At 47.3% G+C, this 20611-nt stretch overlaps 1 protein-coding gene across 3 annotated transcripts in view; it reads right to left on the bottom strand.

Moving 5' to 3' along the window:
* LOC307090317 (PH and SEC7 domain-containing protein 1-like) overlaps nucleotides 1-20611 on the bottom strand; it is a 42021-nt gene that overhangs the window by 6105 nt on the left and 15305 nt on the right. For all 3 annotated transcript variants that reach the window (XR_013812646.1, XM_079756905.1, XM_079756906.1), the window contains 4 exons: nucleotides 11020-11063; nucleotides 4837-5048; nucleotides 4092-4162; nucleotides 2540-2697 (listed from right to left, as the gene is read on the bottom strand). Coding sequence is in view for 2 of the 3 variants with exons in the window: in XM_079756905.1 (XP_079613031.1) it covers nucleotides 2540-2697; nucleotides 4092-4162; nucleotides 4837-5048; nucleotides 11020-11063 (485 nt within the window). In the remaining variant the exon portion in view is untranslated. The remainder of the gene's footprint in view (nucleotides 1-2539; nucleotides 2698-4091; nucleotides 4163-4836; nucleotides 5049-11019; nucleotides 11064-20611) is intronic.

Genomic DNA, 20611 nt, shown 5'->3' on the forward strand with positions numbered 1-20611 from the left:
CTGTAGTCTGTGTGCGAGGGAGTGAGAGTGCGTGTGTGTGTTTACGAGGTGATCTTGTGTGAGTGTGTTTTTGAGAGAGAGAGAGAGAGAGAGAGAGAGAGAGAGAGAGAGAGAGAGAGAGAGAGAGAGAGAGAGAGAGAGAGAGAGAGAGAGAGAGAGAGAGAGAGAGAGAGAGAGAGAGAGAGAGAGAGAGAGAGAGAGAGAGAGAGAGCATTGGTGTGTGCGTGTAAGAGGAGCTGTAGTGAGAGTAACTGGGACATTTGGAGCTGCAACTGGAGCAGAGCGCCTGTCTCCTCCTGGGACCTGTCACATGTGGCCGCTCATGTGCCACTTCCTGGTTCCCGGCTAGCGTGCCCACCTCTGCCCCGCTCGCTCTCCCCAACTGTGGACCTTTGCATTCAATGTAAGGTGGGGCTCAAGCACAATAATGCTCACCATCACTACTTACTGCCACAGTCACTACAGACCTGCATTAACATGAGGAAAACAACGGCATCTACACTGAATACATATATGCATAATATGGTTGTTTACCAATATATGGGTCACAATTTGATAAGTTGATCATATTTGGGCTTGGAGAATAAGAAGAATTAGAAGAATTAAGGAGGGAAACCTTCGAAAATTAGTAAACATCTAAAACTCGGGGTAGTAGGATAGGTAGTGTCATGCCCTGATTTTATAGAGATATATTGCCTCTCACACGCATCAAAAAGCACAGACATATGCACACATTACACTAAGACTCAAATACCATCAAACTTAATATATCAAATCAGCTTAGTTCTGATTGGCCAATTGGCCGGCAGGAAAGGGGGAGGGGAGTAGGGAATAGCGGTCATAGATAAACAGTCTGAAGAATGACCTTGCGATGGCAGGATGAAAAGAGTGCTCGTCTAACAGGCAATTTTTGAAAAGCTGCAGGATTTAGCAATCTAGCTTTAGATGTGATAAGGGCTCGAAAGGACAAGGTTTAGTGCCGTTTCTCTTATAAGCAGACCTCCCCGGTGGAAGACATCGCTCTATTGCCCTGCAGTACACTTTCCTCCTTGTAAATCTGCCCTGCTGCTGCTTATGAGACATAAGAATGGAAACCGCAGCAATAACCTGCCTGTGCCCTTTAAAGCTCTACCACCGCCGGTGTGCTGCTAAATGCTAACCCCAAAGGTGAACGTTCATCCATTTTCTAGATCACTTGTGGTTGTGCACAAGTGTTTATGCTAGCGTTGGAGTGCATGAGTGTGTATGCTGGTGTTTGCATGCAGGTGTGTGTGTCCGTGGGCGTCTGCGTGTTGGTTTAGTAAGTGCAATCTGTCGCGGGTTCTTTTTGCCAACTAGGTGTCAGCGAGTTTTGTAATGGATTGTCTCATGGACAAAGAAATCAATTCAGTGTTTTCGTTATCCTCTGTGTAATTTACCCCGTACAAAAAAACAGGGTAAAAAAACCCCGTAAATATCCCCAAGGTGTAATGTTGGCAATTTGTGTGTGTGAATATGTGTGTGTGTCTGTGTATGTGTATGTGTGTCTGTGTATGTGTGTGTCTGCGTGTATATGTATGTGTTTCTGTGTGTATGTGTATGTGTGCGTCTGCGTGTATGTGTATGTGTTTCTGTGTGTATGTGTATGTGTGTGTCTGCGTGTATGTGTATGTGTGTGTCTGCGTGTATGTGTGTATGTGTATGTGCGTGTATGTGTATGTGTGTGTCTGCGTACGTGTATGTGTATGTCTGTGTGTATGTGTATGTGTGTTTGCGTATGTGTCTGCATTAGGGATCGACCGATATGGATTTTTTAGGGCCGATACGATACTGATATTTTTCATCAGCCTTAGCCGATAACCGATATGCCGATACCGATTTTCTTGAGCCGATAATTGGAGCCGATAATACCCTGGAAATACAGAATTCTCGCAAGAGCACAATTGGAATTTGCTCAGCGAGTCACTCTGGGAACGAGCAATATACTCGTGTATACTCGTGATGTATCAAAATAGGCGGGCCAAGAGCGTTGCTGTTTTACCGACCGGATACGGCAAGAGTCTTATCTATTGGTTAGCTCCACTGGTCTGGATACGTCACCCCTTTGTATTCTTCTGATATTTTCAAATGCATGCTTGGTGCGGCCCCTCGAGTTGGGCCATTTTCATTACTCTTTGCCAGACCCTACAGTTCTCTAGATGTGGGTCTGGATTTCCAGGATAAGCCTCCCTCAATTAACATCATAAAAATGACACAATGATGATAACAAATGTTACAATATCTCAATTTAAAAAAAATGAACTGTTTATTGTCTGTAAATCATGCCGAAGAAATAATAAAAAAATTAAAAAATAAATGGCCGATACTGAAAAAAATATCGGCCGATACCGATACATGTAAAAAACGCAAATATCGGCCGATAATATCGGTCGGCCGATATATCGGTCGATCACTAGTCTGCGTGTATGTGTATGTCTGCGTGTATGTGCATGTGTATGTGTAGGTGTGCGTGTTTGTGTACGTGTGAGTGTTTGTGTATGTGCATGCGTGCGCTACTCACGGGGCCTGGAAGAGGTACACCCTCCAGTCGGCGGTGCGCAGGTAGAAGACGTTGGGCCTCTTGCTGTAGTCCGCCGCCTTCATGGCCAGGGAGTGGTGGATGGACACGGCGTTCTTCAGGTCCTCTTCCGAGAGCTGCTTATCTGGCCGGTACTCTCCCTTAATGGTACACGGACACAGGAACATAGAGGGTCATGAAACGAAGAAGCCATGAGTGCACCGCCATCCATTTCAGGAAGGAAGCAGAATAATGTTCACGCGTCCGAATCCCATTTGAGTCGCATACGAGGCAAGGTTGTTTCCCCTGCTGTGAGGATTTGAGCTATTGCCCGAGGGTTCTTCGAAAGGATCTGCAGTAGTGGAGAGCACGTCTTCTATCGCTCGTATTTTCCAATCGATAACCTCCTTTACCAGCTTCACCAATGAGTAAAGGAGGTTAAAATAACTTTGGCTGAATAACGATTCAATGAACGAGGCCCATTGAGAGGCCTTGTGGAAGCATTACTGTATCACATTGTGACACCTGCTGTCCAATGGCTACCCTCCAGTTATCTTCCGCAGCATCGGCAGCCTTCCAGAATCACCTATTCCTTATCCAGGATGCGTTTCTTTTTTAGCCTCATTTGACGAGCCTCTGGATCTGAGCCAGAAGAATCCTGTGCCGGACAAAACAGACCGTTTTGTTTTTGTCTTGCCAGTTGCCGTACTTGATTTGGTCAGTGTGACGGTGGCCTGAGAAGCTGGCAGGGTTCAGGGCTTTCTAAAGCCAGGATCCGGGGCCCCATATGGCAAACCCAGCCACCTGCCAGAGACCGGCTGGCTGGCCCTGACACACTCGAGTCTGTTGTAATGTATGTGTGTGCAGGGAAATGGAGGCCAGCAGGCCACATCCATTTAAAACACCTCTGAGTAACTAGAGGGCGTGTGTGTGTGTGTGTGTGTGTGTGTTGCTACCGCCTCACCAAAATACATTTGTATCGTCTTGTAGCGTTTGGGATTTAATAATCTAATATTTTTTTTATTCTTCAAACAATCCTAGGAATTAAAAACTGCTGTGAGAATGTAGCCAGCTGCTTTTTCCAATATCCTATAAATAAAATGAAACAAAAAGCCTGTTAAAAAATCTGTTAAAGGGGAAGTGGTTTTGATTTGAGAGTAAAAATTCCAGTGTAATTCATTAGAAGTGCCAACGCCATCCGTCAGCTATTAGTAGGGGAAATGATCTATGAAATATCTGCCTTGGGTGACTGCACACCTTCCCCTGAACCACAGCATTTAGTTTTCAGACTGGTCCTGCTTCATTTCTGACCAGTCAGGACACCTCTTCCCTGATTGGTTTGTGGAACCCATCGTGCCTGTCAATTACAAGTGTTTGAATGCAACAGTCCTCAATGGCAGATAAACAGGGAGGGAGGGGTCGCCTTCTTTGGGTTGTTGGTATTCAAACGTAGTTCTCTTCTGCTCCCTCTCTTTAAAACTCTCAAATCTTACCTACGACAGCATGGTAGGGAAGTAGTGTGTGACATATAGCAGGCTGATCGTGAGGGGCGTACCTTCTGTAGGTAGAGTATGAGTCCTTTCAGGATGGCGTAGAATGTCTTCCAGCCTCTCTTACCCCTCGGAGCTGTGAATGGATCGATCGGTTACATGTGTGTTACATTGCGTTGCATTTACATATAAAGTTACGGTAGTTGTGTGAATATGATAACAACTATATTTTAAGAGATGTTTTTTATACCAAAGACGACACTGTGTGATCATTTACCAACACAAATAAATACAGACAATTGCTACTGTATTTTACAGCGTTTTGTTTACGCGTGGGTTGTGGCATAACCACATTCTTTATAGACAAGTAAGCACTACAATACACACAGTACAGGACATAGTGGGTACACTGCTGTGAGAGCGTTTACACAGCCTACGTATGCATATGATCCTATCATTGGACATGGGATGATGTCCATCCATTTGAATGATACAGTAACATCACGGTCTACATTCCACAGGGTCCATTTAGAGGTCCTCCTTCAAATGCTGATTATTGACATTCAACATATCAACAAATATAATGAGAAGAAGAAAAAAAAAACGATCTATCTTTTAAGAATAATTACTCTTAGAATACTATAACTGTAGCCTTTACAACTGTGCGGTAGACATTTCTGTGCTCCGGATTGTCCTGCATCATGTGCGCATCATTAGTTTGACCTTCTCCTTTAGCGGATTGGTGAATTGAGAATGAAAGCATGGGGCAAAGAGCCCGGGGAACAACAGAGCTACTTATAAAGGTCCTACTTCGCTTGCCGTCCGAGTCGGCGTGCACCTTGCGCACCAGGAAGCCGTTCTTGTAGAGCAGCGCCCCGGTGGACGCGGAGGCCGAGGCCTGGTGCGCCTCCTCCGACAGGGGCTTCCCGCTGCTGCCCACGCGCCTCACCGAGGTGGAGGCGCTGGAGTCGCAGAGGCTGTCCCCGAGCTCCGAGAACGACTTGCGCAGCTCCTCCTCGTCGCTGGGAGGGAGAGAGCGGAGCGGAGGGACGCGGGTGAGCCGTCGTTTTCGCCGCCATCGCCACCACAATCATCGCCACCACCCACACCAACACCAACAGCAGTATCATCGCCACCACCACCACCACCACCAACAGCAGTATCATCACCACCACCACCATCGTCATCACCACCACAATCTTCATCATCATCATCATCATCACAACCAACACCACTACCACCATCAACACCAGTACCATCATGGTCACTACCGCAATTACAACCAGCAGTGTCGAGCACCATCATCACGATTCACAACCATCACCACCATCATCATCATCATCATCATCATCATCATCATCATCATCACTAACAGCCCAGTCACCATCACCACCACCATCACAGCCAGCACCATCATCACCACCACTAACAGCCCAGTCACCATCACCATCGAAACCAGCACCATAATCACCACCAACAGCCCAGTCACCACCACCACCGCCACCACCACCACCACCACCACCACAGCCACAACCACCACCACCACAGCCACCACCACCACCACCACCACCACCACCACCACCACCACAGCCACCACCACCACCACCACCATTACGGCTGTCATCCAGCCTGCTCGTCTGCCTCTCCCCACCGTGTCCTTGAGCCAGCCACACAACAGCCAAGGACGAGCCATGTAAGGCAGAGACAGCCCCGTTTACAGGAGGGGGGGGGGTGACGTACTGTTGACTCACTCCCTGCGTAGCACTTACGCCGCCGTGCTAGCGTGCCTTTAGAACAAGGAGTTCTACAAAGCTCAACTTCTGTTGCTATATACCCCGCCACCAGAGAGTCGACCCAGCTAGGGTCTTCAAAAGCATGACTTGAGTGTTTCTGTCTCTCCCCCTCTCCCCCCTCCCCGCTAACACTCTCTTTCCCTCTCAGTCTGGGCCGTCTTTGTGTTTCTCTGTCTCGTTTCCTGCCTGGGAAGGGTCCACTCTCTCCTCGATCGAAACGGCGCGCCCCCAAAGGAGTTCGGCGTCAATCCTGTGGCCGAGGTGAGAAATCGGGGGCCCACTGAACCCCCGGGGGCCACCAACGCCTCCTCAGAAATATACTTCGGACGTCTCTATCTTCCCCTCTCCCCCTCTCCCTCCATCCCCCCCCCCCCCCATCTCTATTGTTGTTCTTAACACACGCACTTAAAGTGAGGGTAGGTTATTTGCAGAGACAAGCCATGGCAAGCTTGATCTTTGAAAGTATCCAACTAAAAAAAGATCACAGGCCTCCATTGAAGCCAAGCCACCGAAACCAGTGAACAGTGGCTAACTTTGGCTGCAATTCAGACTAGCCTTTGGGAAGACTCCAGTCATACAAAATGAGTTCACACAGGTAGTCAGGTAGGCGGGTCAACTTTCAGGGCATCCAATCATTTAATCCGGGCCAAATTAAATGATTGGATGACAGGCCTGCGACGGACACATATTTATTCTTTTGGTCCGAGCATTTGATTGATCGATTTCTGTTGGAATGTGACCGAAACACAAGTATGCCCAAAGTAAATTCTATACTAAAATACCAACCATACATTTACATTGAGCAGACGCTTTTATCCAAAGCGACTTATACACACATTCACGGCGGAGTCAACCGTGCAAGGCGACAGCCAGCTCATCGGATTAGGGGTCTGGCTCAGGGGCACCTCGAGGGGGGGATCGAACTAGCCTTCCGGTCACAAGTCAACCCACTCTAACTCCTGAGCTAAGCCGACCCCCCGCCTTTAAGATATGAGAAATAAAATGAGCGCCTTAATAAAGCCGGGATTTCACCTTCCACAGCAAAGGTTTGCACATGATAAGGCACATGTAACACACATGTGAGTTTTAACAACGTTTTTGAACCATTTTCGACAGTTAACGGCGTTTGTGTGAATCTCTCATTAGAGGACTTCAGCAGCGATACTGGAGGATTCTGATGAGGAACACCTGTTCCCTAAGAAATCTCAGCGCTCCTGTTGACTAATGGCGCACTCACTGATTGTGTGTGTGTGTCTGTTCGTTGGCATCTGTCACTTGCTGTATATGTGTGTGTGCGTTGCTGCCTCTTCGCAAAACTATTCATGCGGTAGCACCACAATCTAAAATTGTATACAGATAGAGCATACACATATCTCCTGCTAGACACTCATCGCATCTCCATCGTCTATTCTACAGATGCTGTAAGGGGGAGTTGCTGCTAGACCTGACCTCTGTACATCAGCGCAGCGTGGTAAGTCAACCATTTTCATGTGTTACCTCATCAGGCGTCAGCCATGTAAAAGTTCAGCCCGAAAATAGCAAACAGAGCGATGCTTCTGACACCGCCCCTCCCACCACCTACACCACCACAGAGCTCTGAGTTACCCACAGTACATAACTACTGTTAACCACTAACATCATAACAACAACATAACTAACCTCTACCACACACACACACACACACACACATGCAATCAGAGAGAGAGAGAGAGAGAGAGAGAGAGAGAGAGAGAGAGAGAGAGAGAGAGAGAGAGAGAGAGAGAAAGAGAAATGCAGTCAGAGAAAGAGAAGCAGAGGAGGGGTGAGAAGAGAGATAGAAGCAGGGGAGAGAAGAGAGAGGAGCAGTCAGCGAGAGAGAGAGAGAGTAGTAGAGAGAAGAGAGAGGAGCAGTCAGAGAGAGAGAGAGAGTAGTAGAGAGGAGTGGAGAGAAGAGATATAAGCAGAGAGAGAGAGAGAGAGAGAGAGAGAGAGAGAGAGAGAGAGAGAGAGAGAGAGAGAGAGAGAGAGAGAGAGAGAGAGAGAGAGAGAGAGAGAGAGAGAGAGAGAGAGAGAGAGAGAGAGAGAGAGAGAGAGCCAGTGAGCATCTGAGCATGTGCACAGCCCTAGCCTGTTGCCTGGTAACTGCCAGGCTGCCTGGTACCCAATCTGCACGGACAAAGTAGAGTAGGAGCTAGAGCGGGGGGGATGGATGGAGGGGAGGCAGGGACGGATGGAGAGCGGGAAACGGAGAGAGAGAAGGAGATGAGGGAGAGAAAACAAAGGCAGACAATGGAAACAAACAGGATCGGCCTTCGCTGGCCATAGTGTGTGAGCAAGACGGTCTATAGCAGAGGGGGGGAAGGAGGAGACAAAGGACCATTCAACGGGAAGATAAGGGAGAGGGACAACGATCAAAGTTAATTGAGAGCCAGAACATAGGAGAGAAGAGTAGAGACAAGGGGAGTAGAGGAGGAAAGTAGAGGAAAGGAGAGGCAAGGAGACTAGAGTGGAGGATTATGGAGGAAAGGCAAGGGGAGAAGAGGAGGGGCGAGGAGAGGAGAGGAGGAGAGGCAAGGTAATGAGAGGCACAGAGAGGGGAAGTGAGGCAGGAGAGGAGGGGAGAGGCAGGGATGGTATAGGAGTGGTTTGGAAGTAGGGGGCATATCAGCCATAGAGTTGAGAGGGAGGGGGGGGGTGACTGGGTACCCGACTAGAAGGGGAGTGGGGGTGCCCTGTGTGCTCATGGCGCTGCGCTGCTAGCCAGCTAATAGAGACATGAACGCTCAAGCTCACCTGTGTCTGGCACATGGAAGAACGGCCTCAAACAAACCAACACATCACACAGGAACTCATGTGAAAGAGGGCACCTATCTGCATGTCTTTCATCCGTCATTTGTTTTCCCGTTCTATTCAGTCCTTCCATTTATGATAACAAAGCATTTCGTAGCCAACCAAAATTAACATTATTTATTTTCTATTTCAATTGTTATTCCTATAATGGATTACGGTTTTGGTCTAGAAGGTTCACTGTGGACAGGACAGCAACGTCTAATAAGAGTACCGTAAACTGCTTCTATAAAAAAAAAAAAGAGTCCATAGGGACTTCATAAAAATCTTAACTCCAGCCATTTTCATCCCCCCCCCTCCCCCCCAAGAACAACCACAACAAAGGTTGGGCTGTACAAGGTGAGGGGAGATGGCCACAGACAATGGCAAGGGAAGGCTGCTTAGAGCTGCTGAGGCAGGACGAGAGGGATTAGCAGAGTAAAAGAGAATAATGGAGCAGCTGGGACCGGGTCCGCCTGGCCATCCCCTTGCCTTCGCTCCCTCTCTCTCTCTCTTTCTTTTTAGGGGCTCGAGCGCTCTTTATCCTTCTCTCGGCTCCTTCATGACCATCAGAACATTCTATCACTTAACGCTATTCGCTCTCTCTCTCTCTCTCTCTCTCTCTACAGGATCACCAAGCGCCTCTCCACCCCCACTTGTGTATATTGTCTTTCCACACAGACACATTCTGTACACACAAACATATAAGATACTTGCTCGCACACACAGGACTATGTGTTTGCACGTTGATCTATGATTGCGGAGCATGTGGGTGCATCCATCTCCACCGCTGAGTGGCCACGTGCGTCTGCCTCTGTGGGGGTGTGAAGTAACACCACTGGTTTCTCTTTTTCTCTCACACACACACACACACACACACACACACACACACACACACACACACACACACACACACACGCACAAACACACACACACAGGGTTAAACCTGAGCCAGATCATACACAACAATGATAGCAATCATATAACATGCTTCCTGGTAAGTAGTATATAGCTATTAACATAAATGAATTACATATATATATATATTCCAATATCCCAAAATATCAGCTGATTCTTAAATTCAGGTAACATCTCTTTAGTCTGGGCAACACATTAACTACACAAATGCCACCTGAGTGTGTGTGTGTGTGTGTGTGTGTGTTTGCATCTGTGTGTTCCTCCGTTTCCTTGGAGATGCGTGGAGAGATGATGAGCGCCCCTCCCATCCACCCCCTCCTCCTCCGGATGGATCTCCTCCTCCTGGATCTGCTCCCATGACCGCTTATTTTTGCCGTTTACTCTCCCACAGCATTGCTGCTATTCTTGCGAGTGTAGTGGGAGGATGCGGTCACATCGTCATGCAGGAGCCCTTTTAAACAGACCTGGTTCCCTCCTCCTCTCCCCCCTCCCTCTCTTGTTTTGCTTTCCGACAAGGTGTGTCTGCTAGTGTGCCTGTATGTAGTGCGTGCAGATATTCAGGCATTTGTGCGTACAGGTGAGCGTGCGTATGTGTGTGTGTGCTAGAGTGTGTCGGGGTGTGCGTGTAGCCAACGCACGCATGTGTTTGCTCTCGCGAAAGAGATCCAGGAGAAGCGTGTGGAGTGCGATGTGGCAGCAACAGAGTCGTATCCATGGTGCGGTAGCTATGGCAACAAAGCTTGGAAAGCTAGTGACTTAATTGGCATCACAGCAGCTCTTTGGAGTGCCTGTTCCAGAATAGCAACCCTTGACACAGTAATGTTTTCATCACAAGCCAGGCGACTCCTACGTCATTAAAGTTAGGGTAGGCGATTTATTTCAGAGCCATTGTTTTTATAAAATATTTGGTGAAATTATTTTTACATCACGGCAGCAATAAATATATCAAATGCTCTGCCAAAAAAAGAAAGGTACCTGTGGCTGTTGCAGGCCAGGAATAAGCCCATCATTGCATTCATTACATGCCTGTGCGCTAACTGCACGTGACCGGAGTCTTCCACCAGGTCAGGCAGAACTATTGCTAAAGCTAGCGAGCTAGTCATGTGTTTTGGGGGAGTGGCTTCGGAGGGATTTTTTCAGTTGGCTACTTTCAAACTCTAGCTTACTCCGGTCAGATAGAGTTTGAAAGTAGCCAACTAAAAGTAGCCAAACTGCCTACCATAGCTTTAATAGGGCTGCTAATAAGCTAATCCATAAGTGCACTCTGCTATCTCTGATTCTGCAGGATCTCCACTTTTCATTGCGTGTATTTGGGAGAGTGAGAGTGAAAGTGAGAGTAAGAGAGAGAGACCGAGAGACCAAGAGACCGAGAGAGATTGAATGGTGAGATAAGCGAGATAGTGTAAAAGCCAGTGTGTGATTGGAGGAGTTGGTAAGAGAACAGGTAGGGACAGTAGACACTAGGGAGAATACTCACAGTGTCCATTGTAGCTTCTGATTCTTGATGGCGTTGTACAGGGCCTGGGGAAGAAAAGAAAACCTGCAGTTAGACATGATACTTAAACATCGCAGCCAGCACACCTTCAACAGGGGGTTCCCAGTTTGCACACTCAGATAGAACCAATATGGCTGCTCGGTGAAAAAGCACCATTGTGCCACCCAAGTTCCATTGTGGCACAAAAACCTCTTTGCCGGGGTTTTGCCATTCTCCATCCGTGCTTTAAAATATATCTTGGAATGCATATTGGCCTTATTACACAGCTTAGTTGAATACTCGATTTTGATTGGTCAATTATTTCTGTTAAGCAGACATTTGCAATGAAGAAAAGACGGTATGGATGTTTTGTCCAACCCTAGAGTCGACTATTATTTTTAGCAGAGAGCAATAAAATCCTTCAACATTTATTTTAATAATGATATTGATTGAAGCCAACCTGAGGGTTGTGACCTCCCCTGTGGTGAGCATGGGGGGGGGGGGCGGGGGGGTGTTGTGTCATCCTGTCTGGGTGTATTTTGCAATAATGACCGGTGCGCTGTTACTTATCCCTTACTTATCACAGAGGTGTAATAGAAGGGGAATGGTAGCAAAAGCAGGTGCTGCTCATTCAGTTAATGATGGGTCTGTAGGCATGCTCATGGACATATATATGCAGACGCCGCAGTGACTGCTTCGAGTGCTTCCGTTGCTGCGATTATGTCATATTATCTCGCCATATTGGAGAGGCGAGGACTGGCCTGTAAACAACAACCCAGCAATCCAGAAGGCCAATGCAGGGTCTATGTATATATGTCTATGGGTATGCTATTGCCCATAATTAACATCATGAGATACAACTGTATTTGACTCTACCATTACACCTCTGTCATGAAGGTTCATTCTCTAGCCAGTCCACCAGTCAGTCCGATAGACAGTAAGCCGACCCCACACAACCATAAACAGACCAAAAGAACAGATCCATAAACCAATTGAGAATGTACAATTGTTGTATAACACCAGTGTTAAAGAAAATCAATTGGGGGGGAGGCAAGGATGGCATTGCTGCATGTCTTTGGTTTCTTCTCAGGGCACCGCACCAGACTTGGGGAACATGCGACACTGGAACGTAGCATTTGTAGTGGTAACGAAGCCGTTTAAACATATTTAAATCTCCCCCTAAACGCACACACACACACACACACACAGAAACTCATCCACCCTCAGAGGGACTATGGGATATTCTGCTGTATGTGATATGGTCCAAGGGCCCATGTGCCACGAGGCATTTGGAGGACAGGTATGTGATATGGTCCACTCCGTCTACAACTTCTACTAAAGGCTCAGTTATGGTTCCACGTTGACGCAACGCAATGACCACGCAGACGCTTCGACGCAGTAGTGAACCTGTTTGGGTTCTGCGCTGGGTTTACGTCAGGTTTTAGTTAGCGGACCAATCACAGCCCTTGCTGCTACGTCCCCTTGACGCAAGGCTACAATTTTTGGGAGGCGCACATCAGGCCCTTGCGGTGGACGCAGGGAGGGCCCGCAAGGACGTAATGGGTGCGTAAACCCCCTTGCGCTGCGTCAACGTGGAACCATTACTAAGCCTTAAGACTATAGAAGGAGTGAGTGAGAGAGCGAGGGGGCGGGAGCGAGAGATAGGGAAGGTGTGACCATCACGCACTGGTGCCTCGGTGACAGTAGGGGAGATTGAAAGGACACTTGCGGACAGTTCATTGCCACGCCATTCAGTGTCGACAAAAGCGCAGACTCACACCCAGCCCTGTGTCTTTCTCACCAGTGACGCTCCAGCCATCTGGGGAGCGAGAGAGAGGAGTCCTCTACTGATTGAGGATGGCTGGTGGAAAAGTGGCGGATGGGTTTTTGACTATTTAAATGCCCCAGTGTTAATGGGAACTGTTCAACATGTGATTACTTTGGGTTATGGTTTTTTGGTTGGTTGAAATGTGATTTGAAACGGGAGGAGCTTTTCTTGCAGTGTGTCTAATCAGGCTAATTTGCTAAAGTTTTCCTTTGAAACTGAGCCCAGTAGTGCACTTTACTCGGATTGCCAGAGCAAAGGGAATATTTGCCGGCAATGAGCCATGATCATCCCCTTTGGTTTTAGTTCCATAATGGTCTATCGATGTGTGATGTATGATCTGGCCTCTCCAAGTGTGTTGTGAGCTTATGCTGGTGCACATGAATATGGACAAGAAGTAAATACGTAGGCCTTGCTTCTCCTGCAGAGAGGGAGTGTGCTGGAAAGCACCAGGGAGCCGCTTTGAAACCACCGCCCTTTATCCGTTGTACAAATCTGGTCAGCGGCCACATTTGAGCGTGAACTTGTTAGGGCTAAAAAGGTATTAACCTGCTGCTCAACAAGGAGATCGAGTTCATTCTGAATTGAAATAAAAAAAAATTAAAAGAAAAAAGGCAATATCAATATCTGCTCTTCCTCAAACTCAAATTGACAAATTTAATTGAACAATTGAGCCGTTGGAAACCAGGATGATTTGGAAAAAAGGTGTACAAAATACATGTCCCATGTCTGTGATCGTACGCCCATAGGGTAAAATTTGTTAACATGCATAATATGTCACAGGACAGTTAATAGCAACTGTAAAAAGCGTCTGTCAAAAGGGTCTTGTAATGACCCCAAAGAGCTCTGTCAATAGGGTAATAGTAATCTACTAAAGACCTGGGGGGGCAGGGGGGCCCGGCTGATGAAAGGCGAGGAAGGGGCTTGAATCTATCGGAGCTCCGTACCGCGCTTCCTTCTGCTTCAGGCCCCCATGAGACGCATGGTTGTTTGTCGCCCGCTTCATTAATGTCAGTCGTAGCCCCAAAATGCCGCACCAGTACCCTGTGGCAACCCCATTACATACACTGTACCAGAGAGCGGTGTGGTCAACATGGCCTGCTGTCGAGCCACTCGCATACATCAACCTCTCCATTCATGCTGTGCCAAGTAATAAGTGTGCCTGTTCTCCTTAAATAGAGCAACCCAGCAAACAGGCGCAATAGGCCAGATTTAACACATTCAAAAAAGAAACTGTTCACCCAATGCCCTTGTGGTTTTCACGCCGACATCTACCACAATCCAACCGCAGTCGAAACACAGGACGGACGTATAAAGCAGAAAGGTATTCCATTGACGTTACATTGATTGGACAGAATAAAATAGGGGTGAAAAACGATGGGACGGATTCATGCCACGGCGTCGTCCGTGCTCCCTTTGTGAGAAAACATCAGCAGCCTACTGCAACGCAGGGAGAAACATCCTGAGTTGATGTTCGCCCTGCTACAGCGTAAGCCTCTTTTGTTCTCGTCTTAAGACGGGACCAACCTATTCAAATGGTGTTGGCGGCGCTGTACATAAACATACACTACCTTCTTCCTCTTGCGGGCCTGAGGGTGATTCTGTCCGTCCTGGGCCTTTCCCAGGAGGTCTGGGAACACCAGGGGTTTGAGGGAGCGGGAGCGCGGCGTTCGGGGGTAGCGGAACGGGTCCATCATCCGGAAGTCTCGTCCGTAGCGCACCGAGCAGAGGGAGCGTGAGCGCAGGCGCCCGGCAGAGTGCAGGCTGTTGACGCCGATCATTGTCAGAATGAATGAGAAGCGGGGGGGGGGGGGGGGGGGGAGCGCACAGAGCGCTGACTCTGTCCCTCTCGGTCGGCACTGGAACGCCGGCACTTCAGCCACTTATGCTCCCAGTGAAGAGTGCGAGGCGTGACTCAACGGTAACGCGATCGCAAAAAAAACAAAACACACACCGAGAAAAGGGGGGCTTTATTTAGGCTGGATTATTACGCCCGGTTTAATCCAAGGTTGGGCCGCGGGTCCGCGCCCGGTACTGAGGCACGGCGCTGGCGGTTGACTGGGAGGACGGGGAGGAGGGGACTAACAGAAAGCAAGAGAGGACATGTCGTCCGGCTCCTGTCTGCCAGTCAGTGAACCCGTGTGGCGCGCTGACAGCCGGCGAGTAACTCCCAGCGGCTTCGTCTCCCCCGAAAAGTCCCACTCAGCGGCTGGAGTGTAGCCGCAGACTGCCCACCTGGTAGTGAATAATTGAGCCGACGGCAATGTATTATAGATGGCCGGGAGTGACAGTGACGCGAAGGGGCGCGAAGGGGCTGATGATCCAGGACAGGAGAGGCGGGAATGCCGGGTGTCTTTCTGCCACAGGTGACTGGAACACAGCACGACTGTTCAATTGTCAGGTGAGGGAATAACTCCAAACGTCGTCCTCACGGGGGATGCAGAAAGTGAGTGAACGCTGTGCCCCGCAAAGCCTAACTTCCTTGGAGTAGCAGTCGACAGAGCAGGATACACTGAACCCTGCAAGCCCTATAAGGACGCCTTCCCCTTCAGCCTAGGCTTCAGGACCAGATGACCCCCTTTTAATGGCAGCCGAGAGGTAGCGAACCACTCCAGGCACAGGGATGAACATCCAAATGTATATACACACGCGCACATTCACAGAGTAACAGATGGCATGCAACACTTTGCCCAATGTGTCGACAGACTCCGAGCACAAAACAGATGGGTGCAAAAGGAGGGAAATGGGGAGGTTAAATGACAGCGCCGAAAGCGTTGCCCGTACATATGAAGCCACACAGTACACCAGAACAATACAAACTACACACACACACACACACACACACACACACACACCAGAAACAGACGGGGATGGAGTCGACCAAGGAGGGACGAACACCGCCCACCGCCTACTCAAGAGAAGGGATCTCAAAGAGTGCTCTCAAATGCGTCACTACGTCGGAGACACCAAACTAAAATAATTTAGTAGTACTGAGAGCAACATGGGTCGCCCAGAGTCAGCTGAGGAGCTGAAATACGAAGGAAAACAAAAAGGAGCGTGGAAGGAGAAGCCGGCACGCGGCAAGGCGGGAGTCCCGTGTCCACCAGCACGCTGCCCGGGCAGTAAGATGGACACCAGTCTGTGTTCAAGTGACCACGCCGATTGTCACGGTGACATCGTTTTTCTTCTTTCCCGCCGCGGTCCAGGGTGGAGAGCGCGAGTCCAATCCACCTGCTGCCCTGGTTCAACGTCTGTGTTTACGGCTCCGTTGCCATGGGTTACTCCATCCTCCCCCGCTGTGATCCACTTCTCCTTTTAGCGCCTCCCCATCGATGTCTCCTCCGAATCGCCGTGCTTCCAGCCCGTTTTTTTTTTTTTTTTAAACACTTGCCGTTTTGCACATGCGGTGGGCGGCGGTGTGGGTGCGCAGGGAGGCAGAGGAGAGAAAAAAACCGAGAGAGGCAGCTTTCATCTTCTCCGGGAATCTTTTCAGCCCCCCTTTTTGCTTCCTCTCCGGTGGTTCTCTGTCCCTCTCTATCTCGTCCTCCCTGCCGTTCCCTCGCTCTGGCTGTTGTGGAGGGCTGGCTCCCTGAGTCGCAGTAGAATAGAAATGTGAGAGGAATCCTGCTCTATCTCTCGCTCCCTCGCTGTGCGTGTGTGTGCATCTCCGTCTCTCTCTCTCCCCTACTTCGTCAATGCACACCTCCCTCCCCGTGTCCCTCACTCCCTCCCTTTTTTCAGTCACTCACCAGCGAATCACAATCTTCCAACTGCCTCGTCTACGTGTACACACACACGGTTACACCACACACACACACACACACAGAAACAAAGCTTTTTGATACACTTTGAATTGCAATTAGCATTCGATGGCTTTCTTTCAGCTGATGGAGCGAGAGAAAGAGAGAGAGGCTGGAAAGGTAAAGGAGAGCGGACGAGTCAAAGAATGACAGGAAGCAAGCCTATTTGTATGCATATATATCTACACAAACACACACACAGAAAATGGGAGAAACAAAATTGTGCTTAACATTCTGTACCACTGCGATTGAACTATGAATAAAACATCAGAAAAATTAGCAGAACCATCGCTTTTCACCCAAATCCATCCCTGTCCTTTGGGACGAAGCGTGAGCGTCGATCATGATTAGTGTCTTGAGGATTTCATGAATTCTAAAGAGACAGATCCCCCAGCCTCATGGTGCCTGTAAGTAACTACATTACAACAAATGATGAATGGGATTTTGATATCATCATAAAAAAATGATCCTTTTCATTCAGCTGCTTCATTCAATAAAAACAATAAAACGGATCATATAACATTAATTATAATCGTCATGATCATCCCTATCAACAGCACAATGTCATATAAATGATGCGCGCAGATTTAACCACACATCGGCTGTGTGTGTGTGTGTGTGTGTGTGTGTGTGTGTGTGTGTGTGTGTGTGTGTGTGTGTGTGTGTGTGTGTGTGTGTTGGGGTTATCACCTGCCAGACCTCAGCTTCAGAAGACAGATGAGAGAGGAGTACTCTCCCGAGAACATATGTCAGTTAGAGTTATTGACTTGGCTATCAGTAACGGGGACAACAGAGCAAGGTCTAGAGAGAAAGGCGGCGGTCCACCGAGCAAATGAATGGTTAGTGTAATGTTGCTCACAAGACCAGATGTACCGGATAAGAGCAAACTTTTTATTTATTCATCAGGTAAACATGAGGCTTCCTGGCCTCCAGATTATCTGTTAGATGTACGCAGCAACAGTGGAGCGTGGATAGATTGTGTTCACAATCGTCTCCATTAATCATATTTCACAACACATCCAGCATTATGCATCCTAAATAATTATGCCAGGTTTGGACGCACTGTCGACATTGAAATGTCCGCCTTGTTTTTGTTTGGTCCCGACAACCCAATAAAATGAATACTTTGAAAGTAAAGTCACTGGAAAGCTATCGGTAGAGATTTGACCTCTGTCAAGGCAGTACAATACTTAATGTAAAATCTAAAAATGTCCCAAATATGATAGAGAAACATGTAATAAAAGACAACAATTTGTTGACAGAAAACAACCTTGGGTTTTGGATTAATGTTTGCAGACCCTGATAACCATGCACTGTGTAGAAATCTGTATGCAAGTCTGTATTTCTTGCAATTCTATCAGTTTGAGACGAGCAAAGATATGAATGGCATCTCATAGGAGAGGCATATTGACATACTTATTGACTGCCTGACAAAATCATTAAATGTTCATGTTGGAATGTAAAAGATTTTTAACGTGTTACTACTACATACTGTATGTCAAGTCAACTTAAGTCTACGCTAACACTAATAAACGCTTTCCATGTGGTGAACCAGGGTAGAGATATGCTTGCCAACAAAAACAGGCAGAAAATGATGCTACGGACATCTGGCCTTCGCCGTCTACCAGGGACCTGAGGAAGCTACAGGCTCGCTGAAGCCAGTTGGCAGAGAGCTGCCATTGTCAGCGGTTGGTGCCTCTCATGTCTGATCTGACACTGGTTCACTAGCTTCAAAGACGTCGATGGCCTAGCTCCTTCTAATTAAATAGCTACCCAAAAGCAAGTCACCAGAGGTCTACTGTTTCTGAGATGAGGGAGCAAGCTATGGATTTTAATATCGATGCGTAATGGTCAGGTACTGTGTTCTACAGCCGGCTGCAGAGTTTCTGAAAGTAGGGGCAACAATCGACTTGAGCTGAGATGACTTTGAAAATTAGCTTCTGGATATTGTCTTCGGATCAACAGTCTTATCAGTTAACCTCCCTAACACTTCAGAGTTCAAATTCACCAGATCTACCAGGACAGTTCCTCCTTTTCTTCTAAAACTAGAGGTTTGTAGGCTTTTTCCCCAAATAATGTGCAGTGTCCAAAACCAAACCAGATTAAAGGAATAGATTGCCTTATTCACATGGCCCAACATATTAGGGGGAGAAGGTAGGCTGCCCTATTTCTGAGATGATCTACAATGTTTTTGCTCCAGACTGGGAAGTCGGTTAACTGGGTTCTCACTAGTAATCTTCAGCAAAGCAAAGTACTGGTACCGTGGTATTGAAGAGGGTTATCAGGATGCAAGTTAGTGGTGTGTTAATAATGAAATACTGAAAAATACTGTCCATGGACTCCAACGTTTATCTCTGGGTCTGAAAATCGGCTGACAAGAACAAATAAAACCCCTTGGATTCAGGGCTATAGATCCAGTCCAAGTTTTAAAAATGCAGAATAAGGAACAATTGGCAGTTTCCTTTTTGAAAAAAATGCACTATTGTCCTTTAATTACTTTGCTGATTTTTTCTGCCAAAATAAATGCTGTTCATTGTTGGACTTCATCATTTTTGGTAGTGAATATTTTGTACCGATTCGATAAAGAAAATGTAAATGTTCTCTCTCAATCTCCCTTTCATTTTCCTGCTGTTAATGGCAGCAGTAGCCTGATTAAAATAAATATAAGGAAGAGGAACTGAGACTTTGGAAGTCCCAGTTTGTCAAATTGAGGAAACGTTTAGCATTTCTTGCCAGCCAGGAAGCCAAACCTAACTAAGAGCCAATCAGTGGCTATTTTCAGTGATTCAGTATTTGCATGGTAGAAACACTGAATGTGGATCTCCATAGGTCTTCTCATGTTGATCTCTGTCCCTCTCTACGGGTCTATTTATGGCTTGTTCCACCTGGCTTCTCTCCCACACACTGAATCCTTGGTTCAGATCTCTCCACTCAATCCCCAATGGACAGCTGAGAGACAGTGAGTTGGTTCCCTCTGATTCTCCTTCTCATCATCATCATCCAATAGCCTCATATTTGCTGTGCTTGCAACTAAGTGTTTGCGCAACATTCAGGTACAAACTAATGACTGCTTAACGCATGCGATTGACCAGGATTCAAAAACTTTTTGTCTTAAAGTAGACCTAGATTACCTAACTCATTGATCAGAGAGAGAGAGAGCACGAGAGCGAGAGAGGGAAATGTACTCCTCAGCAAAATATCCATACGTGAGCAGACTATAAAGTCTATTTTTCACATATCCTGTATTTGGTTTGAGCCAAATCTTTCCCCCTTGTGCAGAAGAAAGTATTGGGTTTACGTATAGGCCTGGCAAGTAAAAGAAAGGTATATTCAACAAAGTTCACATTTGCTCTTTGGGCTTGCTTCATGGCTTTTCAACCCTAAAAGCCATGCTCTCAGGGCTGAATGCACACTCTGTTCGGTCAATGGTTGCTAACAGTGCCTATGTACCTCTGCTTGTGCTGCAAATGACACTACAGCATGTGTTAGATTAGTCAGGGTTTTTTTGAGGGGTGAGTACTAGACTTGTGAAACCATCCTGATCTCATAAGTTCCCATTTTAGTTTCAAGAAGCACCGCAGTCTGACGAATATCCAAATCGTAGCATGTATTTGTCTAAATAAGAATCGATGGAGTGATTAAAACAGTTTTACCTGAAATAGACCAAATAACAATGTTAAAAGATGAACAGAAACTTGCACTGAAGGCTTAACTCAGACGAGAGTAAAACTGGGCATAGATAGCATAGCGCAAAAGAGTCACCTAGGCTGATTCCCACCTACCGCTTGCCTGATTCACACCTACACCTTTAGCTTACCTGAATTTGTACAGACCAGCGGCTCAATTGTTATGATGTTGCACTTTCCCCCTTGGCTTGTGGTCACACGATATTCAACAGCGGACAAAAATGAGAAAACAAAAGGCATGCTCGAGCAAACAATGTCATAATTGGCCTGAACAAATGGAATAA

This window comes from Pollachius pollachius (assembly GCF_949987615.1).
Source record: "Pollachius pollachius genome assembly, chromosome: 19".
NCBI classification, from domain to species: Eukaryota; Metazoa; Chordata; class Actinopteri; order Gadiformes; family Gadidae; genus Pollachius; species Pollachius pollachius.